The following is a 24,047-nucleotide window of genomic DNA, read 5'->3' as shown; positions in this document are numbered from 1 at the left end:
ATATAAATGAACGATGGTGAAGCGGTCTCCGAAGGCTGGTCAGCCATCCCCTGGGCTTCTGAATTGTTTCCTGCCCATCTGATAGCAATTGATTATGCCTCTGATGACTCTTACCCTATCAACAGGGAGGCTTGTCTGTTTAGCTGATGGCTGCTACTTTCACCAGAGGGTAGCAAAATAGTGTCAGAAAACCCCAACCAGGAACCTCAGATACAAAAGGAAAATGCAGAAATACCAGGGGTCATCTGCCAAACTTAGATCCCTGCTCCTATTGGAACCCCGACCTTCAGCCTTAGCAAAACTTAAAGCCAGGGCCAGCAGCAATAGCATCACCTGGGAACTGGTTGTCCGCCCACCTTCTTCACCCCTGGAGAACTAAATCAAGACACTCTGGGGGTGGAACCTCCCAAGTGGTTCTGATGCACTGCTCTCAGTGGTTAAAGAAACAAACCACCTATCTTAAAGCATGAAGTCCCGGCCTTCTCATCAAAGTCCGGGTGTGGGCTGAGCCAGTGCTGGAGTCTAGCTCAGGTTGTGCTACCTCCCAGCCGTGGAACCCTGGGCAAGTTACTGAACGATTCTCAGCCTGTTTCCTCACCTGTAAAATGGAGATAATACCTACAGAAGCAGCTATCCTGGGATTAGAAATAACCAATGTGTTAGCTGGACCCGTAAAAGGTACCTAGTCAGTGGTGGCTCCATTTGCTGCAGTGGATGGCGTTTCTTTAAAAGCCACAGGAGATGCCCTGCCCTTTGTCACAATAAGTCTCTGCACCCAGTCTTTTAAACCCCCTCAAGTCCCACGTTTGGATCGAAAGGCTCAAAGAAAGACAAGCAAATCCCGTCCTCCTCCCTAAGGGACCCAGAAGGCCTGAGATACTCTGCCCAGGCCGTGGTCAAAGGCTAGATCAGGCCAGGAGGGACCTTAGAGTTCATCTCGATAGACTCCCTCCTTTTCCGCGGAGGGGCTGGTCCCAAGGTCAGGCTGTGAGACGCTGGCAAAACTGGGCCCTGGCTGCATCCACACACTCACAGTCCAGGGCTCTCCCCCTGCTCCGCGCTGACGCCCTGCGCCCCAGCTGCAGGGGCGCCAAGATCACCCACTTGCCCCCACTGCACCCCTCAAATGGATCGGTCCAGGCCCGGAACCCTCAGCCCCGCGCCCCCTGGCCTCCCGGCGGCCGGAAGTTCCCGGGTCCGCCCAGCCGACGCGGGCGCGGGCGCCAGACGGGCCGGGCAGCGCCTCCCGAGGCCAGGCCGCCCCCTGGCGGACCCGGGGCGCGCGGCAGCCGGGAGCCCGGCGCCCTCCCTCTCCCGGCCGCGGGGCGGAGTCGCCGCGCTCCGGGTCCGCTTCCCCGCCTTCCAGGCCCCCGCCCCGCCCCCTCCGGTGGGCTGCGGGGCGCGGCGCGGCGCGGCGGGGCGGGGCGGCGGGTCCGGCGGCCGTCGGAAGCTGCCCGCCGCGGGGCTCCGGCGGCCGCGGATGGGAGGCGGCGCCCGGGCGGGCGAGCGACGGCGCCGCGGCCACCATGGGGAACAAACAGACCATCTTCACGGAAGAGCAGCTGGACAACTACCAGGTGAGTCTGGCCGCCCCCGGATCCCGAAGCGGCGCCCTTCGTCTCCCTCCCTTCTTCCCGTCGCTTGCCAAGGCCTTCCGAGAGCCGGTTCACCAGGTTCAAACCTTGCTTCTGCCTTCAACTCGACGCGTGACCTTGGGCCGGTGACTTCTCCAAGCCTCAGTTTCCCCACCCGAGGAATGAAACAGCTTTCCAGTTAGAAGATTCTCGCAGGCGTGTCTCTTTCTGCTCCCCTTTCTTCTCTCTCTCATTCAATGACTTTTTGCTCTTGGCCCCAATCTGAACCCAAACCCCTTCCCGACCACTCATCCCAGAGCCCACACTGGCGCTGAGATGGAGTTCTAAAACGTGGGCTGGGGGGAGGACTCTCCCACCCCTCAAAACCCGGGAAGCCGCCAAGGAGAGTGAGTCTGTACAGCAAAAATGAGCTGGGTTGGAAGTGAAGCACGTCAGTCCCCAAATGCGATTCTGGGTTGGGGATGTCTTGTTACCCATTGGAATCTTTCCCTCTGGCCCCAGCATGGAAGTAATTGGTGCAAGAAGGCAAGCCAGGTACCATTCTTGTATGGTCACTTCAAGCTCCCTTAGGCCCCAGCAACCACCCGTTTAGATCCTCCTAGGTCCTCCTGCTTCCAAAGTTAGGGAGCTGTCCAGATCAGATCCCAGTACCCTCCCACCCATGTGCAAACTTCACTGTGGTTGCAGGATGGAGCCTGGACTCCTGACTTGCCCAGAGCCCTGGCCAGCCTGCCGAGGCTCCTTTCCTGCCCCGTGCGCTGCAGCCCCTGCAGAACTATCCTCCTTCCCTTGACACACCGGGCTCTTTCCCCACTCTTTTTGCCCATTCTCTGAGGGATGCTGCTCCTTAGTCTTCAAATGATCTTGCTTATCCTCCCAGGCCCAACTCTGATGCTTCTTTCCAGGCTCTGCCAGGCAGAGGGGTCTAGACAGTATTGTGGCCTGTGTGGACCATGCCTGGGGGAGATGAACACCAGCAGGGTCTCTCCATGGCTGCCCCTTGCCTTCGTGAACAATTCAGAATCAAGCTTGAAGTATGGGTCCTCTGATGTGGGCACCCCTTTTGCTCCTGCAAGCGCTGGTTGTCAATAACAGTACTTTCTCAGCTCCATGTGAGGCCCTGAGGAGTAGGGGGTGCCACATCGGTGGAGTGCCTTTGGTGTACCCAGCGCTGTAATGGATACTCTCTATGCATCCATTTGACTGGTGGATTCAAGGCTCAATCCTTTTGTTGGGGCTGGGGGCTGTGTGTGCTCTTTATCCTTAAGACCCTCGCTGTCTGCAGAAACAGACCCTCACCTCCAGAGAGAGGCAGGCGGTGAGTGTGCTCTAGGGGAGGGCTCTAGGGGGCAGTGGGAGACCTGGAGGGAAGGAGAGCTTTGCTTTGAATGGTAGGTCTGGAAATAAAACAGCACTTGCACAGACCCTTGAAAGATCGGTAGGATTTTGCTCATCAGGGTCCTGGAAGAGGCTTTCCAGGCCAAGGGGACCGCTTGGGTAAAGACCTGCAGGTGGGGCCAAGCAAGCAGGTAGACCATGCTCAGAAGAGTCCCCTCACGGGGGTGGGGAGTGGTTCCCACTCAGTCCAGCCTGGCGTTGAGTTACCCTTCGGAGTCAGGCCCAGTGCTGGGTTCTGATCCTTTGCCAGAGGCTGAGCTCGGTGGGAAAAGTGAGAGCTGTGAAACCGGAGAGCCCCGCGTCTCCCTCTCTGAGACTCTCCAACCGGCCAGGGCCAGCCAGGACTGGCTGGGGGTGACCCCAAGTAACAGCCACACCTCCCCCAACTGATCCCCAGTGTTTCCTGCCCTCTTCCCCAGTCCGGATCCCCAGAGTTCAGGTGTCTCCCCAGACCACCTCTCCACCTTCCAGATCCAACCCACCCCCCCACCCTCTCCACCGACCCCTCAAACTGCCAAGGGCCCACTGCCTTCCCCAGGAGCCGCCACTGCTCCTCCAGCTGGTCTGACACTTTGCTCTGCTGTGGCCCATGTTTTCAGTCAAGAACAAGTCCTGTGACTCAGCCTCTTTGGGGGCTCACCTGGGGATCCCCTCCTCCATCTCCACAGCTGGAAAGGGGCCAGGCCTCTCAATCTCAGGTGAACTGAGGATGTAATTTCCATCCACACGCTGCTACCACAATCCCTCAGTTCTTTACTCCATTCCCTTCCCTCCTTCTCATTTTCTTTCAGCAGACACAGCATGCATCCCCATTGTAAAGCAAGTTTTTCTTTAAAAAAGAATTCCTGGGCTCAGAGTTGCACTGTACGCATATTATCCAACCCTCTGCTGCTGTGGGAGGCCCTAGGGAGCTGTCCATCTCTCGGTCTGCATGCCTGGAGCAGAAGTGCAGGGTCAAGGATGTGCTGGATCTTCCTAAAACATGGGTGTGACCCTCTCCTCCCCCTGGAATTTCGCAGTGTCTTGGAATGATAGCCTAAGCAGAGTGCAGAGCAGAGCTCACCCCAGCCTAGTCTGGGGTCAGCCAGCCTCCAGCCTCATTCTTCACCCCTTCCCTGGCACCCCAAGCTCCAGGCACACCCAAGGGCTTCTAGCCAAGCATGGCCTCACCTCTGGCCGTGTTCTCCTGGCGCCCTCCCCTCACTTCTTCACCAGCCCAGTCTGGCCCGTCTTTCTGTCCATGCCAGGCCTTGCCCTTGGGAGACAGGCTCCCTGATGCCTTCCCCCCGGCCCCTCTTGTGGCCACAGAATGGTTTATACCCAGTCATCAGTGTTCACTCTCCATCCCATTTCCTGTGTGTCCCCCGCTCAGGTACAGAAAAGGCTGTGGAGAGCATTGAATGGATGGATGGATGGATGAAAACTTGTTAAAGCACAGTTCTAAGGAAGGGAAGGAACTCCAGGGATTCTGAAATCCTGGCTTGAAGTCAAGGAGGGGCTGTAGTTCTGTACACTTTAGTAAGCCACCGTCCTCCTCTGGGGCTCGGTGTCTGCAGCTCTTAAATGGGAATGATACCAGCTCTGCAGTGCTCGTGTCAAGGGTTCTTGTGGGGATCAGCTGAGCTGTGTGGTGGTCGGCTGGGCGGTGCCCAGGCTTACGATGACAGAACCCAATGGAGAACCCACTGCAGCTGGGGCTGGCTGTGACTTGGCTCGGGACCACAGCAGGGAGGCTACCTGGGCAAAGCACTCCTGAGTTGAACTTTGGAACATGGAAAGGATTTGGACAAGCTGGACAAGGTGGGGAAGGCACTGCAGATAGGAGAGCAGCATGAACATATGCTTGGAGGAGGAACTCCAGCCTTAACTGCAGTAACATTTGCCCTTCTACTATAAAAACCCAGCCTGCCCTGTCTTCTGCTGCCAGAGTCCTGAGGGCCCACCTCGCCTGAATTAGGCCCCCTCCATCCCTCACTCCTAGCCTCTGTGACCCTAACCTGAGCTGGAACTCTTCCCTGAAGACCTATCCCTGTGAACTGGCAGGGGCCAAGCAGTGACATTTGTTCTCATGGAATATGTGGAAGAGTTCCTGCAGACCTGGGGCTCTTAACTCCTTGGGTAGCTGAGCAGATGAAGGTGGGCAGGGTTTGTGTTTTTTCTTCAGGATGAGAACAGACACAGAGCTCTGAAAGGATGCCTTTGGGACATGGGACGCTGGATGGAGTGTCCAAAATGGGGAGGGAAGCCCCATAAACTGTGGCCTGTGTCTTGCACCTTAGCTTACTTGCTTCTCTCACTGGCCCTTTCAGAGAGGCAGTATGCCGTTTTACAGATGCAGACACTGAGGTTCCAAAAGGAGACTGATTTGCCTAAGGATCCAAAGCAAGATGAGAAGTTGAATCTATTAACCCTTTTCCGCTGCCAGAATGCTCAGAGCCCTGAGAAGCTTTTAAGGCACCTGCCGTGTTCCTCCTCCATGAGCTGCCTTCCTGGGATGAGTTCCAGGGAAGTAAGTCAACAGATGAAAAAGCAAAACATCACTCAGTGAACAGGTTCATGGCAGCTTTATTGGTAATGTTAAAAACCTAGAAATGGCCGTGTCTAAATGTTCAGAGAGAGGAGAAAGGTTGGGTGAAGGAGGGCCGATGCCTTCAGTGAGATATTCCCCAGCCAGCGAATTGCTAATGTAACTGCTGTGGAAGGAAGGTTTATGTGGAAAACTCTGGTCATTCATCCCCCCCAGTCTGTATTGCGCACGCACCGTGTATCATATGGGAATACACAGCGGAAACAGGAGATGGAGTGGTGGGTGTCGGACTGCCCTGGGTGGACTGCGGTTCTGTTTCCTGTCAGCGGGCAGTGGTCAAGAAGCACATATGCCTGAGTTCCAGCCCAGCCCTCTGGTCTGTGTGTGCGACTTAGGGCAAGCTCTTCAACTTTGCTGAACCTCAGTTTTCCCATCTACAAAATGGGGAGGTAATGCCTCACTCCCTACCCCATGTGTGCTAGTGATGAGAACTAAACAAGACTGGATATTCAGAGTGCCTACTGACCAACCCGTGACAATCATGGACTGGTTGTGGTGTGGTTCTCAGCTGCACGTTGCAGTCACCTGATGACTTTGAAAACTGCTGGTGCCCGGATCCACCCTCAGGGACTCTGTCATAATTGATCTGGGGTCTGTTGGTGGTGATGGGAGAGGACGCAGGGAGTTAAGCAGTCCCCGAGTGATTCTGATCTAGAGCAGAGGCCCTCACACTTTAGCAAGCATCAGCATCATGAGAAGAAACTTTTCTAAATGCAGATTGCTGGGCCCCACCTTCCCAAAGTTGCTGATTGTAGGTCTGGAGAGAAGCCCAAGAATATAAATTTCCACTAAGTCCCCAGGTGATGGTGATGTGGCTGGTCCAGGAACCACATCTTGAGGACCATTGATGTGGACAGATGGAAGTAGTTGCAATAAGGGACTAGGGTCATGTGAGAAGCTTTCCCATCTGTTGCCAATAAAACTCACACATCAAGACACAGATACTTCCTTTGCAACCCAGGGGATCGGAGAGAGGAGAAAAGAGAGGGGAAGGGATGGGGAAGAGGATAGGCGGGGGAAGAGAGAACAGAACTGGGACCTCTTCCACATTCATCCCTGACATCCCCACCATGCTGATTGGAAGCACCTTGACCCTTCTCACTGGGCAGCTTCAGGCCATAGAAGCAGCCGTGGGGCTGAGAGAAGTCTGTACTTGGAAGACCCAGCTGGGTGGCCTTTGCTGCCTGTTTCAGGTTTCTGGGGTCTCCTGAGAAATCAGCCCACACAGTGTTCATCCTGTCTTGAGTCTTATGCCTGTGGGGCAGGGAATTCTCTGCCCCCGTGGGGTGCAGAGGGGGCACTGCTGCCTCAGCCTGAGCCTTTTCTAGACCCTACAGAGGAGCTATTGCTGAAAGCAAACCCTTACCTCCCCAGCAGAAGCTCCTGTGTTTCTCAGAAGGGCCAGGCAGCATGAGGGTCCTCAGTGTAACTCCTGCAGAGCAGCAGTGAGCTCAGGACAGACATGTGGGGGCTGGAAATTACCACCAACCCTCCCTTTTTGGCTCCTTCAGGCACCCACTGGAAACCCTAGGTGTGCCTCCAGTGGGCCTCCTTCCTTGGGTCCTTCTCAACGTGCTGTACAGTTGCTCCAGGTCTCTCCCAGTGCAAGCCCGGCTGTCTACACGCCTGGGCTGTGGCCGTTAGCTCCTCGTCAGAGCCAGCTGTGGTCAGCTTACCCAGGAGGCCCCGCCGGCTATGGGCTCCCTCACGCTCCAACAACAGGTCAAGGCAGAGGAGCCAGACTGCAGGGGATAAGCATAAAAGCCCTTCATGGTTGGGCGTTTTGCGAAGTGCTGGGTGCTTTTCCCCTCCATACGTCCCACCAGGCTGGCATAGTAGCTGTCATCACCAGGCAGGCTGGGCTGTGGACAGGAGCGTGACTGTGGGGGTCAGGTTATCCAGACAAAGGCAGGACCCCCAAGAAGAGTTTAAAATCTGGGTGACCTCTGGACCTAGTCCTGCCCCCACCCTGAGTCATGCCTACCTGGGGAAACCTCCACCCCAGCCTCCGTCCAGATGCTGCCAGCTCCTCCCTGCCCTCCTCCCCCACACGCCAGCCTCTCCACTGCCTTCTCTAGCCTCAGCTGTGCCTGTGGCTACAGACCAGGTAGATGCTGGGGCTTCTTCAGTCTTTGTGCCTGGAACTCTCAGCCTCTGAGCAGGGGGCTACTGCCCGCGGCCCCTCAGGACACACACCACCCACTGCTCCTCAAGGCACCATCCTCAGGGGCTGCCGCGTGGACGTGGCCCCTGCAGCTGGGCAGTGCGATGCCATGGCGGTCCTCACTCCTGTTTTGTCTCCTGAGCATCTCCCGGCCACTCCCCTCTCCCGCAGGGTATCCCCCGGCCCCTCAAATCAATGGCATCCACCTCGGAACTCTCCATCGGTCCCCCAAATGCCCTCCCCCGATGTGTGCCTCCCAGGCCCGCAATGGGACGCGCTCAGCTCCCTGGCTCAGGTCAGAAGCTTCAGGAGGCGGTTTCTGGTCCCACTAGACTGCTCCCCTCCACGGGCCGGGGCAGCAGGGCTGGTGGCTGTGCCTGTGCGGAAGGAAGGGGCCCGGGGCCCATACAGCCGACTGTATGTGTGTTTTCCTTCCACAGGACTGCACCTTCTTCAATAAGAAGGACATCCTCAAGTAAGTGTGGCTCTTGTTCACCCCTCTGGGGGCAGGGGCAGGGGTGGGGCTGGCCACCCTGGGGGCGGGGGGTACGGGAGGGTGTGCAGGGTCCGTCCAAGCTGGGGACGAGCTTTTCCGCCTCCAGCAGCAGCCTCGTGTGGGCTGCTGTGTGAACTCAGGAACTGGCCCACATCCTTCTGCCAGGAATGGAACATCTACCGAGTGCGTGCCAGGCTCCATGGTGGGCGGTTTCAGGAACATGTTCACTTAATCCTCACTGTGCCCTTGTAATAGGAGAATCCTTTTATCCTCACTTTACAGATGGGGCTGAGTAGCTTGGCTAAAGTCTCCCCAGCCAGGGACTGAAGACCTGGCCTCTGACTCCAGGCTCCTTGCTATTTCACTGCCCCCTGAGACCTATCCAACTAGGAGGTCCCTGTCATTAGACGGGGCTTCCTAAGAGCCCCCGCGCTCAGGCTCTGATATCCTTCCATCCCTGGGAGGTCCAGAAGTCAGGGGCATGGCAGGGTGCCCTCACTGCCCTTGAGCTGACAACTGAGAGTCTCTTTCCAGGACAGTCCCTTTCTTTGGGTATGGGTTGGGCCTAGACAGGAGAGATGAAGGTTGTTGGCAGCCTTAGAGCTCCAGGACGAGATGGAGGGCAGGACTCATAGAATGCCAGGAAACCCGGTCCCACAGGCCTTACCAGGCCCCCCTGCCTGCAGTGTTAGGTGGCACTGTAAGCCAGCATGGTCTCAGTACCGCTTTCCTTGGAGGTCGATGGGCAGGCTGGGGCTCGATCCTGTTATACTACCTGAGGGAGTTGTGGTCTGTCATTGCCATGACCACTCTGCTCAGACAGTGTCCCTCGTTCCTTCCTTTGCCCAGGCTGCTTTTCCAGCTTGTCCCCTGCGTAGGTGGGGACACCCACTCCTACCACCTTGGAGAGACAGAGTCAGGGGCAAAGCCTGCAGGCCTTGGCATCAGCGAAAACCTGGGCTCCGCTTCCCAGCTCTGGCCTCAGACAAGCTTGGAGCCTTACTGAGCCTCTGATTCTTCTATAAAATGGGGGTAATGATACCTCTCATAGCATGACTGAGAGGAGGAATGCAAGGGTGTGTGTTTTGATAATGGAATTTGGTCTGTAGCTTAAGTGATGTGTGGGTTGGGGTTCCCATCCGGACAGATGGTTCTCAGAACAACACAGCGGTCACCCTAGCCCTTCCAGTGGCACCTCTTACCTTTTAGAGTTCTTGACACAGATCCTCATTTAAGCCTCACCACATTAATCCTCTGTTGCAGGGCGCTCCCACCATCCTCACCCCCCGCCTCTGTACGTGCCAGGCCCAGGTTGCTCGTCCTGTGAGGCCCACTGCCATTTTTGTTCGGGCAACAAAAGCTTGTCCCTAGGCCTTTGCACAGGCTGCCCCGCTGTGTTCCTGCACATCCTGCAAGACTCACTCCAGAGTCATCTGCTCTGTGAGCTCCCAGCTACCTTCCCCCAACTGCTTTTGCAAGCCTCTTAGGGGGCTCTATGGGCTCATGGCTCCGGTCCCAGTTCCCCCCCGTACTTGCAGTCATTCAGGATGCAGGCTCCTCACACCTGGCATTGGGCATGGCACCAGGAAGCACTAGAAGATTGTGTAGATGAAGGATAGGTAGGGTTGGCCAAGGGGAGAACATTCCAGGCTAGGAGCAGTGGGCACAGACCTGCTTCTACCTTCCCCATCCACAGCGGTCTCACTGAGTAGCAGGGTTGCCCGGGGCAAGAGGGTGGTTCACAGGCCAGGCCAAGAATTGGATTCAACCTGATCGGCTCTTGTGGGGGGACCCTGCTCTATTGGAAGATGATCAATCTCAGGCAGGTAGGTGGTCTGAGCAGGGGTAGGAGATCTCCCGGCTCCCCACAGCCCTGGCCCACCCAGCTCTGCATCCTTCTGTACCAGCCCCTGCAGTTCAACCCAGGCTTGGGTCCATCAGGTGGGGAAAGGACCCTTTCTGGTGCCTGGACACCTCGCTGAGTCCCCCGCTGTCTGCTCTGTCTCTGGTTCCTTCTGGCCTCACCTCTGTGTTAGCACTCACAGGGGACCAGACCTGGTGCTTTTTCTGCAAAGTTTGGTCGGGTGGGGTGGAGGAGGGGTGAAGCCCTGGGAGCAGGAACCCTGTGATCTGGTCCGACTTGTGGTACCTGCCGTGTCTCAGTTGCCACCTCTGTGGCGTGGGAATGAGAGTGCCCCTGGCACTGTTTGTCCATGGGCCCCAGTGTCTGGAAGGGCAGGGGTGACAGCATCGTTCAGCATAATACAGGCTCCTTGGAGTTTTGTCACCCACCTGTCCACCCTCAGGAAGGGCAGTAAGGCCGGGCAGCGTGTGGGATTATGTGTCCAGGCGTGGCCACAGTGGCTCAATTCCAGTTTCAGTCTCCTGGCTTTTCTCCAGCCTTCTCTCTCAGCCCCGGCAAGAGCCGGTGTGACTGACCACCCCTGCCAGGCACACTGTTCACATTTCAGGTCCAGGGAACACGGAGCGAGACCCTGGCCAGCAACACCAAGCCAGGCCAGCGGCAGAGCGAGGCCCAGGGCCCTCCTCCCAGGGGCCTTCCAGCGCTATATTCCCACCCCCACCTGGATGGGTTTCTGGGTGAGCTGCACCCTGAGTAGCGACCAGATGGCAAGGAGGAAACGTGAGCAGCAGGTTCTTCTTTGCAGCTTGGGACCAAGCTCTCTGGCAGCCCCGGGTCAGTGATACCGAGTCTCAGATACCCATTGGGGAATTCTCCCCTCCCCCGCTCCTCCCTACTCACATGCACAACTCCCCCACCCCAGGGTGGATCCAGTTGCTCCCCAGGGCACAGCTCCTCCACCCCCGATGCGGAGCCTGAGTGGGCAGCCCCACCTTCAGCCGCCTTGTTCGCCGTAGGTGGTTCCCCCAGCCTCCAGGTCGCCGGTGCTCCTGAGCACAGAGACCCAGCTGGCACCTGGGGTGCTTGCCTATGCTTACTTTACCCTCTGTTTTATTTTCTCAACCATTTAAAAACTCTGCATGATTTGTTTCAGTTACTTTTAATTTTTATTGCACCTGTGCTATGTGATGACAGTAGAAAATTAGAAAATAAAGCTGGTCAAGAGAGAACAAAAGATTATCTGCAATCCTGCCACCCAGAAATAACAGCTATTATCATTTTGATATATTTGACCTTTAGGTACATAGTGTACAAGTAGCTTCCCTTTGTGTGTGTGTTTATTGGAAATTTTGATCAGGTTGTTCTGTAATCCGCTTTAAATTTCTTTTCCTTTTAGGCGACTTGTGAAGATAGATAAGATTTAAAAAATGATCTCACCACCTCTTCAGTTCATTTAGTTGGACATACAGGTTTGCAAAGTTTCACTGTTATGATTAGCACTGTAGGGCACATTCTTGGGACACCTTGACATATAACCCACACTGCTGGGATTATTTCCCTAGGGTACATTTCTAACAGATTTCTGGATCAAAAGATGTGGACATTTCTCAGGCTTTTGATTTTTATTTCTAATTGCTCTCTAGCAGCCACACCTGAGTCCCTATTTCCCTGCTTCCTCAGTCACACTGGCTGTTATGTCTTTCTTGTCTTCTGTCCCCAAATCATTTATTGAATATCCCAAGGGTCTCAAACTTTGCTGCCGGCCTGTGCCAACATGCACTGCAACGAAATGAACCTGTGTACCCTGCTGGGGATGTTTTAGGACCAGGATCTGCAGAAAAGCTCTTCCTAAGCCCCAACTGGTTGTGACCTTGGGGAAATCAAGCCTCAGTGTGATCAGGGAATCAAGGTTTGTCATGTAAGTTTAATTTGTAAATGTTATCAACTGAATTTTAAACCATTATTTTACATGAAAGCTAGTCATGAGTGTGGACCACCAACCCATCTGTGACTTCCAGAAGAATTCATCTTCTCACTAATTTCAAATGCTGTTTGTCATGGACTAATCTCATTTATACTATATTTGGGTTGCCTCTTCTTTACCAGTGTCTGTTCCATACGGTTTTATTTATTGTAGCTTTAAACAGTTTTCGCATCCAATGGGGCAAACATCTGCTGAACTACTCTTTCTTCATGGTCTCCCCACAACTCTCCTACGTTTGTTCTTCTGAACAGATTTTTGAATCAGGCTGACAAGTTCTCAAATATTTTGCAGATTTCAATTAAGACTGTATTCATTTTATAGGAAAATGAAGAGAAGATTGCCATCCTTATAGTAATAAGCCTTTTTACAATCAGGAAAGTTATCTAACTCCCTATTTTACATCCTTTGGTAAAGTTCCATGGTTTTCTTTGTACACATTTCATATTATTTTTGTGTAGTTGTTTTGAGTTTTTTTGGGGGGTTGTATTGTGAATCAGATCTTTTTTATATAGTATTTTTGGATAGGTGAATACTGATAGAAAAACTATCACATAGAAGAGCTATTGAGCTGTTTCTCATTCAGATAGTTTTTAAACTGGTTATTCTTAGTTTTCCAGCAAATAATAATGCGCCTCCTCCTCTCCAAAGTTTAAGCACACTATTTTATTTTCCTGACTAGTAACATTGACTGGCACGCCCCAGGGGAAATGTTATATAATGGTGATGGTGTTGTTGTTTAGTTGCTAAGTCACATCTGACTCTTTGACGACCCCATGGACTGTAGCCCGCCAGGCTCCTCTGTCAGATTTCCCAGGCAAGAATACTGGAGTGGGTTGCCATTTCCTTCTCCAGGAGGTCTTCCTGACCCAAGGATTGAACCTGTGTCTCCTGCATTACAGGTAGATTCTTTACCGCTCAGCCACTAGAGAGGCCCCAATGGTGATGGTTAGGAACCCCACTTATATGGGAATGTTTATAGGACTTTGTCATTTAAGTATAATGTTGGGTGTTGATTTGAGATAGAGAGTATCTTTTTGTTTATGTTTGACTAAGATTTTTAAAGTTTTTATTTTGGTTATGCCACGTGGCTTGCAGGATCTTGGTTCCCTGACCAGGGATTGAACCTGGGTCCTTGGCAGTAAACGCACTGAGCCCTATCTACTGGACTAGCAGGGAAGTCCCAAGGATTTTAATTTTTTATTGATGAAAATTAATATGTACCTTAAAATACTTTTTATTAATAAATACTCTAAAAATTGAGGCAATTCACAAGTAGGTAAAGTGGTAAGTGAAAGCTGGCCTCCCTCTTATCACTCTGCTCCTGCCTCACAGGGCCCATCAGGGTAAACATGTGGTATATGCTCTTCAGGTGTTTGTTTGCGTCCGTACAGTCATCTCATCAAAAATGCAGCCATCAAGTTGATTGAAATATTTGTTTGCTGCCTATTAATACAATTTGCAGTCACAGATTTCCAAACATTGATCCTTCCTGGCATTCCTGGAATAGATCCTGCTTGGTCCCAATGTACTATTCTTTCAAATGCTGTTGGACCTGATTTACTGATGTTATTTTATAAGACTATTGCGTCTGTACGTGTAAGGGTCATACAGCATTATTAACTTCCTAAAACAAACTGGGAGGCCTTTGCTTTTTTGCCTCACACTCTAGACCAGCTCAAGTTGCATAGATATCAAGCATAGGTTATCATTTCTACTCCTGGGACTTAGGAGGGAACTGATATGTACATCTTGAATTCAGTAGTGCCTTTCATTGGGAGGACAGGTGACAGGAATGCAGTTCTGTGACAGTTTTGGAGTTTCTCCCGCAATGATTCATCTTTTCAAATTCTCCTTGAGTTTAAAAAAAAAAAAAAAAATCCAGTATCACTTTAGTCATGGAATCAGAACAGATCCATGCCCCGGGGCAGAAGCTGGCCTTCTCACCCCAGAAGACACCTCCTCAACTCCACCAGTGCCCAGAGACCTTCTCCCAAATCCCCTCTTTCCAGGTAGCCACTGACATGGCTGGCAGTGTGCTAATAGCTATCTGTTGAGGCAAGGTGGTTTTACTAACACCATCCTTTTTAATCCCCACAGGTGTGAGAAGGGTAGCACAATCCCCATTTTAGTGATTTGGAAATCTGTTCTCCAGGGGGTTAACCCGCTTGCCCAAGGCCATGCAGCTAATGAGGGGATTAGGCAGGGCTCCAGCCTCAGTCTGACTTCATACTCCTGCTGCAGCCACCCCACGTAATTCTGGAGGTGTAAGCCAACCCCCAGAAACACCCCATCACATCCTAAATGCCTGGGTCAAATGGGAAATGTGATGGTCCCCTCAAAAGCAGATGATACTAGACACATAAATGGTGATCAGAGCCCTGGTTCCTTGTTTGGGGACAGTATAAAATAGGGCTTATTTTTCCTCGATGCCAGAAGTGAGAGCAGAGAAGGTACCCAGCCAGCAGTTGGCTATGTAGTACTGTACTGTAATAACTTTATAATACTTTTCACACAAATAACACATACAGAAAATAAGACATTTTTAACCTTACAGTACAGCACCTTGAAAAGTACAGTAGCATGGTACAATAGCTGGCACACAGGGCCTGGCATCGAGCAACCAGGTGAGAAGAGTCACTGACCGGAGGAGAGAGGGGAGGTGGGAGATGGCAGAGCTGAAGGGTCGTCAGCAATAGGAGGTGGAGGGCAAACTGCAGCCTCACTCATGCCTGGCGCTGATGGCACAGATGGTTTTGTTCCGAGCTGATTCAGTTCTATCTACCTTCTTGAAAAATAATCCAGTGATGTCTGAGTAGCAGCTCTTTTTTTCTCATGACACCGTAGCACTAGATCACGTTCTGAACAGCTGCCGCAACCTTGCTGTACTTTCTATATCGGGTCCTGTGCCTCAGCAGCCAACAGTGCCTCCTCAAATAAAGAAAATCCCCTTGCCATTTTCTGTGTCATGAATCTCTCCGGTTCTTCAGTTTCTTTGTCCTTTTGTCTCTCTCCATCCTCTCTTTGGGCCTCCATTCTTTCAGGCCTTCATCAGTATCGGAATGAGTCTTGTTGCACAGCAAGGAGTTCAGTGAGGTCCATCCTTTTGCAGACCTAGCTTGACGTAGATTCTGTACTAGTGTACTCTATACGGTACTGTACAGTAAAGGACACAAACACACAACCACTTGTAGGAGATGCATGTGTGTGACAATATACGGCAGTCTCGTGAACTGACTTAGGTGATTGGACGTGGGAACACACATTCGTGTCTTTAAAAGTTCGCAACTTGAAGGTTCGTGTGTTGGGGACTTACTGTAGAGCAGTGCACACAGGATTAATCCCGAGCTGGGCACCGAGTGAGCACTTGCTAACCAGTAGCTGACATCGGGTTTGTGAGCTGGGCAGGCAGTTACCTGCTCTGATGGAGAGGGCCGGGCAGCCAGGCGACAAGAGTTGGGTGGAACCTGGTGGGGGACTGGGTGGCTATGCTGAAGGGCCTGCTAAGGATGGGCCTAGGAGTGTGTCACTGGGTCAGGCTGCTTAGAAGAAGACCAGGGTTGCTCTGGCTTTGGGGGTAGCAGGGCAGATGGGCCCCAGGAGATATGGGCCCCTTCAATCCAGGTCCCTGCAACCCTGGCCTCACCTTGGGCAGGTTACCTACCACGGCCCCCCAGTCAATGCCCCTGACACTTATCCCCCCATCTGGCAGCACCCTGAGAGTCCACGCAACATGGAAGTGGGCTTGTGTTCCAGGGACTCCTCAGCCAGGCAGGAGGATGGGAGGGAGCTGGGGACCCGACCCGTCAGCGAGGAGGACCAGGCCCAGGGCAGTGGGCTCCATCCAAACAGCTCCCAGCTGGAGAGAGGCTGTGGGTGGCCCAGGCTCAGGGGCTTCCCGGGATGTGAGGGTTTCTGGGCAGAACTTGCCTTCCTCACAGATGCCATACCCTGTGGCCAGAGGAGATGGTCTTCCCAGGCTCCTGGCCACAGTGGGTCCCTAGCATGGGAAGTAGGGTGCAGACAGGGCAGCACTGGGCCTCTGAGGGCCCTGGGGCCTGCGTCCTCTCTAGACCCTTCTCTGTGCTTCCCCTGCAGGCTCCACGCGCGGTTCTATGAGCTGGCCCCCAATCTCGTCCCGATGGACTACAGGAAGAGCCCCATTGTCCACGTGCCCATGAGCCTCATCATCCAGATGCCGGAGCTCCGGGTACTCGAGCAGCCGCCGCTGCCAGGCAGAGCTTGGGAGGAGCCAGAGGACGCTGGGCAGGGGGGCTGGGGGCTGGGGGAGTGTGCCCCTCCAGCTGGCGGGGCCGCGGAGCCCCTAGACCTGAGTTGAACCCCCTGCCGTGCCTCAGTTTCCTCATCTGCACTCTGAGTAAATGGGTCACGTGTGCAGGACTCCGTCAGGGTGCTGTGACTAGTGCTGCCCCCTGGTCTGCAGGCTGTTAGCTTGCACTCACCTGCTCACCCCTTTGTTAGGCGGCCCAGCTGCTGTCCTTCGCAGACCTTGTGTGTGTCTGCTTTTGATGGTAATTTTTTTCCAGCCGCCTCCTCGCGTGGCTGTAGTCTCTCAGTCGTCCATAGCATCCCATCTCAGACTTTTAACGTGCACAGGAGTCACCTTGAGATCTTGTCAGAATGCCAGTCCTGGTTCAGTAGGTCTGGGATGGGGCTCAAGGACCTGTTTTTCTAATAAGCTTCCAGGTGAGGCTGATGCTGCTGGTCCTCAAACTGTTTGTATACTTGACCTAAGAGTTTCCTTACTTATTCCCGAGTTCCTTACTTATTAATATAATACACAGAAATTGCACTTCGACAGTAAGAAAGCATTTGGGTTTCTAGAGCACATTGCTGTGGGTCTTTGCAAATAGCCCCTCTCCAGGTCTCATATGTGTGACTCTGAGGTCAGGGTATGCAGTTGGGGTCCACATAGCATCCACCTGGGGCCTGTATCCAGGCTGTGACCTCAGTCCTCAGGGATAGTAAGTCACAGGCTCAGCCCTGGACCAGCGGCCAGCCTGGCCTAGAGCAGGGGCTTGAGCCCAGGCTCAGAGGATCATTCGAGGGTAGGAGGCACTTGGGAGGAACCATGGGGTTGTCTCTCAGCCCCCTCTGCTGGGCTGGGCACAGAGTGGAGTGGCCCAGTGCCGGCCCAGCTACGGTAGAGAACTCCAGGAGAGATGGGCCCTGAGTGAGCTGGGATCAGAGGAAGGAGTCGTTGGTATAATTTCTCACCTCCCTGTGGGCTGGCCTAGGAAAATTCATAGGAGTTGGGTGACTGCTGGCCTGGGATCTGAGTGATTCTCTGATCCAGGCCCAGTTATCCAACCCCTGGAGCCCCACTTCTGCCTCCATGATCTTGGTCTGAGCTGAGAGCTGTAGTAGTAGGGAACAACCTCTATATTCTCTTCCAAATTAATCACTAAAGGGATATTGCCTCTAAGCTTAAATTATACATAGTGGCCCATCTCTGGGAACCCTGCCTCCCAGGTAGTGAGCATTAAGCTAAAATATCTTTGTTTAGCTCACAGGTAACATCCTGACCAGGGCCACCTGTGAATGACTTCGGGGAGGAAGAAATTAATACCTCCCCTCTGAACTTTCCTAGTGGCTCAGACGGTAAAGCGTCTGCCTACAATACAGGAGACCTGGATTTGATCCCTGGGTCAGGAAGATCCCCTGGAGAAGGAAATGGCAACCAACTCCAGTACTCTTGCTTGGAAAATCCCACAGACAGAGGAGCCTGGTAGGCTACAGTCCACAGGGTCGCAAAGAGTTGGACACAATTGAGCAACTTCATTTCACTCACTCCGGAGGCTGATGGGAACCAGGAAATGTTTCACTTTACTCCCTCCCCCTTTGGTGTAGAAGGAGCCTGAATTCTAACTCAGGCAAGATGGTTCTTGGGGACATGAGTGCCATCTTCTCAGTTTGCTGCTTTTCTGAATAAAGTTGCTAGCCCTTGCCCCAGTAACTCGTCTGTTGATATACTGGCCTTTTGTGCAGTGAGAAGTATGAGTTTGGACTCAGGAACATTGTCTTCTCTTGCATGTCAAGGCAGGAGCCTCCATGTACTCCCTGGGTAATGGGACTAAATCCTGCTCCTGCTGGAAGAGGCGATGCCTCCAGTGGGTGCACTGGGCTCTGCGGAGCTCCCCCTGCTCGTCTGAACAATATAACAGAACGTAACACTTGGAGAGCTCTCCCTAGAGCTGGGTCTTGTTGCTGCCGTTGTTCAGTTGCCCATTTGTGTCTGACTCATTGTGATGCCATGGACTGCAGCACGCCAGGCCTCCCTGCCCCTCACCATCTCCCAGAGTTGGCCCAAGTTCATGTTCATTGCATCGGTGATGCTATCCAGTCATCTCATCCCCTGACACCTTCTCTTTCTGCCCTCAATCCTTCCCAGCATCAGGGATTTTTCTAATGAGTCATCTGTTTGCATCAGATGACCAAAATACTGGAGCTTCAGCATCAGTCCTTCCAGTGAATATTCAGGATTGATCTCCCTTGATTGACTGCTTTTATCTCCTTGCTTTCCAAGGGACTTTCAGGAGTCTTCTCCAGCACCACAGTTCAAAGGCATCAATTCTTTGGCATTCTACCTTCATTACGGTCCAGCTGTCACAACAGTACAATTGGGAAGACCTTAGCCTTGACTATCCAGACCTTTGTTGTCAGAGTAATGTCTCTGCTTTTCAACACACTGTCTAGCTTTGTCATCATTTTCCTGCCAAGAAGCAATTGTCTTCTGATTTCATGGCTGCAGTCACCATCTGCAGTGATTTTGAAACCCAAGAAGAGGAAATCTGTCACTACTTCCACCTTTCCCCCTTCTAATTGCTATGCAGTATTGGGGCCAGATGCCATGATCTTAGTTTTTTTTAATATTTAACCTTTCACTGCCCTCCTTCACCCTCATCAGGAGGCTCTTTAGTTCCTCTTCACTTTCTGTCATTAGTATGTCATCTGCATATCTGAGGTTGTTTTTGTTTTTTCTACCTATCTTGATTCCAGCTTATAGCTCATCCAGCCTGGCTTTTCTCATAATGTGCCAGGCCTTGTACCAGCACCTTATTTTTAACTCATTTAACCCTCTCGCCGCCTAATTAAGTAAGTGTGATTATTATTCCCATTTTACAGATGGGGAAACTGAGGCCCAGAGGGGTTAGGTCACAGAGGCATAACAGATGGGCTCCAGGGTCCTCCCAGTGAACCTGCACCCATGGTGATGCTGCGGTTGTTTTCTTCAGGAGAATCCCTTCAAGGAAAGGATCGTGGAGGCTTTCTCTGAGGATGGTGAGGGGAACCTCACCTTCAATGACTTTGTTGACATGTTTTCTGTGCTCTGTGAGTCGGCTCCCCGCGAGCTCAAGGCCAGCTACGCCTTCAAGATCTACGGTAACCCGGGCCTGGAGCAGGGGTGTGAAGCTGTGTGTGATGGTGGCATTCCATAGGCCCGCTGGTTATTGCTGGTTCCCACCCTGGGGACACCACCAAGAACACTTTGAAGAGTGCTTGTCCAGTGCGGTGGCCAGAGGGGACAACTTGTACCCGAGAGACACCTGCAGGGTCCTGAGATCAGAGGAGGTAGAGTGGGCAATTAGCATGAGGCGAGTTCACAGGTGGCGACCTCAGCAGGGCCTGGAGTTCGTTCACAGGAGAGCGCGGGCAGACACACCCAGGAGAGGGAGCCGCCTGTAAGGAGCTCAAGGAAGCCCACCAAACAGGGCTTGGGGAGCTGAGGGGGAGACTACTGTGGTGGGATGAGCACGGTGTGAGTCTGGAGAGGCTATTGTGATTGGGCTTTTGAGGAGCCAGCCAAGGAGTTTGGGGGTCACTGTGGGGCTTCAGGTGAGGCCAGGCAGCCCTGTGTTCTAAAAAGATCTCTCAGCATCCTGAAGGTGTGAACTGGAGGAGCTAGACTGGCAGAGGCCAGGGTTCTGGAGAGGAGGCTTCTGCAGGTGGTGAGGCTGGGCTGAGAGGTAGGCTCCTCGGTCCCCCGACCCCGACTCCAGCAACTGCTGCCGGAGATACAGTGACCTCATTTCACCCCAGCCCAGCCCAGGACCCATTGTCCCACTGGCCACCAGAGGGCGCCGAGCACCCACGAAGCCCTTGGCTTCTGCTCCAGCCACAGGAGAGCCCTTCATACTGCAGGAGCTCACGCGCGGTGAGCCTGGCGGAGGACTGGGACTGGTGTCAAACCCTCAGACAGTGCTCAGGTGGGAACTCCGAGGCCCGAGGAGGGGTTGGGACCCGTCCTGGAAAAGAGGAGCCACAGACAAACCTCCTGTCCCCCGCATCTTTGGTCAGCCAGGAGATCCCAAGGTAATGGGGTCCACTGGGCTGTTTTTTCATTTTCTAGTTGTCCTGTTTATTTCAGGGAACTTTGGTCTACATACATCTCTGCACCCACATTGTATTTGCACAGCAGAGGCTTGGTATCCACCTTGTCTACCCTCCACAAACTACACCCACAAGGTTCAAGTAAAAAACCTCTCAGATTCCATCCCTTGTCCCCTTAATGCTGGACCCTAGGACATTGCTCCTGGGAGAGGCTGCCGTCTGCCAGAGAGGGGAAGTGCAGGGCATACAGCCAGGAGGCATGGGGACAGGTGAAGGGAGAACCAGTGCTCCCCAGCTGCCCTGGATGGGGGTGTAGAATGGAGAAAGGGGACCTGGGTTTTGGTGCTGGGGGGGAACTGGGACCTGTCCTCTAGCAAGAATCACCCACTCCCTTGGCCTTAGTTTCCTCATATAGAGTGGGCACAGGGTTCCCCATCTTGCCAACCCTACAGGAACAGTCTCCAGAGAGCTGAGGCACCACCAGAGGGCAGAGAAGTATCCTATCTTGTGCCTGCCCCAGGGCCCCTTCATAGGCCAGTGTGGGGATGCACCATGGAGGTTGCCAGACAGGAGCTTGGACTCTGGGGTCCAACACTGAGCAGGGATGTGACCTCAAGTCATTTGTCCTTTCCAAGCCTGTTTCTTTATCTGTATAGTGGGGATTCTAATTGTACCCACTGAAAAGGCTTGTGGTGAAAATTAAATGAGATGGAGCATGAAGTGCTTACATGAGCAGTTGTGCTCTTCATCACTCCCACTGATGCTAGGGGGTTGGCCATTTGGCAAGAGGAGCCCTTATGTCTAGGAAGTACCCTCCCACCCCCACCCCAGCCCGCAACCAACCAGGAGGAGGCGTCTGAGCTAAAACTTGATGGAGTCTGCTACACAGATACATGGAAAGTGCCCTCCAGGTAGAAGAAACAGCACAAACGAAGAAAGAGTTGATAGTTGGGTTGAAAAGCAGTCAGAAGGGTGTCCGAGTCCGCTCTTTGAGCCTGCATGGTCGGCCCTCTGAACGTGTTGCTGGGCTGTGGGCAGTGGTAGTGCCCTTTGCCAAGGATTAGAATCAAATCGTTCCCTGCTCTTTGTACACAAAAGCCAGGCATGGGGCCTTTCTCTGAGGGCCTTCTGAGTCTCCTGACCGCCTTGTCTGGCTAGGGGCCAGATGCAATGTGGTGCAGTTTAGAAAATGTGGGTCTTAGCATCAACCAGGCCCTGGTCAGCATCCCAGCTTCCCCTCCAAGCAGACATCTGACCTTGATTCAGTCATTTGACCTGTCTGGGCCTTGGTTTCTTTAGCTCTAGAGGGAACACGGAGTCCAGTGTGGGGCAAAGCTAGGAGGGCCATTTGGCCTGGGTCTCGTGTTCCCAGGAAGCCTCAGATTTGGACATTCCAAGTGTCTCAGGCTAAGTCTGTGCTTGTCGTTGTGCTGGGGTTTTGTGCAGATGGTGAATGCGGGTTTGTTGAATGTGGTGTTCAGAGGTGCCTTGTGGGTAAGCCCCACCTTGGTCCCGGTCGGCTGTGAGGACCAGGATCCAGTGTCCCCAGAGGGTGCATGGGGAGGTGTCTGGTGTGAGCAGCTTGGAGGAGAGTGGCCTGAGTGTCCCCACCCCCTCCCTGCAGACTTCAACACAGACAACTTCATCTGCAAGGAGGACCTGGAGCTGACGCTGGCCCGGCTCACCAAGTCGGAGCTGGACGAGGATGAGGTGGTGCTGGTGTGCGACAAGGTCATCGAGGAGGCTGATCTCGACGGTGACGGCAAGCTGGGCTTCGCGGACTTTGAGGACATGATTGCCAAGGCCCCGGACTTCCTCAGGTGCGGCTCCAAGGGGCTGGCTTGGGTGGGGTGGGCCTCAGTGAGGGCCACAGCCAAGCCCCCACGAGGCTGAGGGCCCTCGCTGCTCCTATTTTTTTTTAGTACATGTGCTGCCAAAGCGAGCGCCCTCGCTGCTCCTGAGAGCAGTTGGCGCCGCAGGCCCCGTGCGGCCCAGGAGGCAGGTCAGGCTCCAGGCCCACTGCCCTCAGCGTGTGCCTGGTGAGCCCCCTGTCCCCAGCAGGGCCAGACTCTCGGGGGAAAGATAAGACCTGGGGACCCTTTGGTCATGTGGGGGTTGGATGCTTAGGCACGGCTGGTCCTCCAGGCCTTCCTTCCCTCGTGTGGATTATTCATGAACTCTGTGTCCTCCCAGAGGGACTGTCCGGGGTTGGACACGGGGCCTGCTTGGGTTTCTGCGAGGACCTTTACCCACCCAGTCCAGAGCCGCTCACCCCCTCTTGCTCTTTCCTTCTTTCCAGCACTTTCCACATCCGGATCTGAGGACAGTGACCAGAAGCCGACCATCCAGCCCGGTGCCCACACGAGTGTGACCTCCAAGCTCCCCAGGAGCGGAGCTGTGGCCTCTGGGGTTTACACCCACGAACATTTCTTTGGCCCTTTCAGCAAAAAAAAAAAAAAAAAAAATCCTTAACCAGGGAAGGGGGGATGTGAGGAGCAGGGCCCTTCCCAGTCCCCGTGGGCCTTCCACAGGCCCTCCCTCTGTTCCCCCACCTTCCCTACTCCCCCGTCCTCTCCCCATCAGAAATGGCCCCAGTGGGAGGGGAGGAGGAACCCCTAACAGGGCTGGGGTGCTGACTTGTCCAAGTGCTGGGCAGGCACCCTGGTTGCCCAGGGCAAATGGAAAAACAAAAATAGGACAAGGTTTAACAAGCTATGCAATCTTTCTCTAGAACTCACAGCCGGGCTGCACCCCGGGCCCATCTGTTCCTTCTCCCCAGCCCTTCCCAATGTGAAGCTGTGTGAACCGTGGGTGCAAGGACTTGGTCCCCGTCCCTGTCCACATCCTGACCACCACCCCATCCGCCCTCCCCGACGACGTGGAATCCTCAGTGATGTGTGCTGTCCACAGATTTGTGAACAACTGATAGTAAAACACTTTCGTGTTCTCTGTGTCTGCCAAGGTTAGGAAAGGTTGATCCCTTTTCTCCTCAAAATCTCCCCATGAGCACCTCACCTCTTGAGGTTAAGCACTGCCTTCCCACTTTTGGCACCAACTTTATTTCAGTGCTTGTGTCCTTGAGAGGAGACATATCTGTGCCCCAGATCCTAGGGAGCCCCACGAAGAGCTGATGTTGGGTGAAAATCATCTCCACGTCCCTCATAGTAAGAGTCATTCCAGTGAACATTTGTATCAGGCATGGGGCTAGGTCCACGGTGACCAGTCACATAGGGATGGCCAGCAGGTTCCCACTGGCTGGCTCCAGAAACCGCCCAGCAGCAGCGCCCAGGCTGAGCCCAGGCAGCCGGCCAGGTTTGGGCCTGCGTTAGGAGGGGTCTGAGAGCCACCGCTAAAGATCACCACTGGCTGGAGGCAGAGCACAGATGAGGGGGACCTGGTCATATAGGGAGGCCAGCAAGCACCCACTGGCTGACTCCAGAAACCGCCCAGCGGTGCCCAGGCTGGCTGACTGTGTAGCCTCAGGCAGGTTGCTGCTCCGCTCTGGGTCTCTGTCCCTCCGCCCCCCCGACCTACCCACTCATCTGCAGCAAAAGGGTCAGACCAGGTCTGCCCAGCTTGCATTATGAGGCCCACATGAAGGTGGGGGCGG

The 24,047-nt window shown here is 53.8% G+C and overlaps 1 protein-coding gene across 4 annotated transcripts; it reads left to right on the top strand.

The window, feature by feature from the left end:
* The first annotated feature begins 1,410 nt into the window (after positions 1-1,410).
* On the top strand, positions 1,411-23,366 carry CIB2 (calcium and integrin binding family member 2). Of its 4 annotated transcripts, XM_065906245.1 has the most exons (7): positions 1,411-1,577; positions 5,303-5,502; positions 8,185-8,219; positions 16,184-16,295; positions 19,342-19,489; positions 22,062-22,257; positions 22,737-23,366. In XM_065906245.1, exons 1-7 carry the CDS (start codon positions 1,481-1,483, stop codon positions 22,756-22,758), a joined length of 810 nt encoding a protein of 269 aa, XP_065762317.1. In that variant the 5' UTR covers positions 1,411-1,480; the 3' UTR covers positions 22,759-23,366. The 4 variants fall into 4 exon arrangements, with proteins under 4 accessions (XP_065762317.1, XP_065762318.1, XP_065762320.1 ...); XM_065906246.1 differs by lacking the exon at positions 5,303-5,502; XM_065906247.1 differs by lacking the exons at positions 1,411-1,577; positions 5,303-5,502 and adding an exon at positions 11,501-11,573 and having other exon boundaries at positions 8,205-8,219.
* Positions 23,367-24,047: the final 681 nt, after the last annotated feature.

This window comes from Muntiacus reevesi, chromosome 15, assembly GCF_963930625.1.
Source record: "Muntiacus reevesi chromosome 15, mMunRee1.1, whole genome shotgun sequence".
Taxonomy (NCBI): Eukaryota; Metazoa; Chordata; class Mammalia; order Artiodactyla; family Cervidae; genus Muntiacus; species Muntiacus reevesi.
The sequence above is the reverse complement of the archived record's forward strand: the minus strand, read 5'-3'. Positions and strand labels throughout refer to the sequence as shown.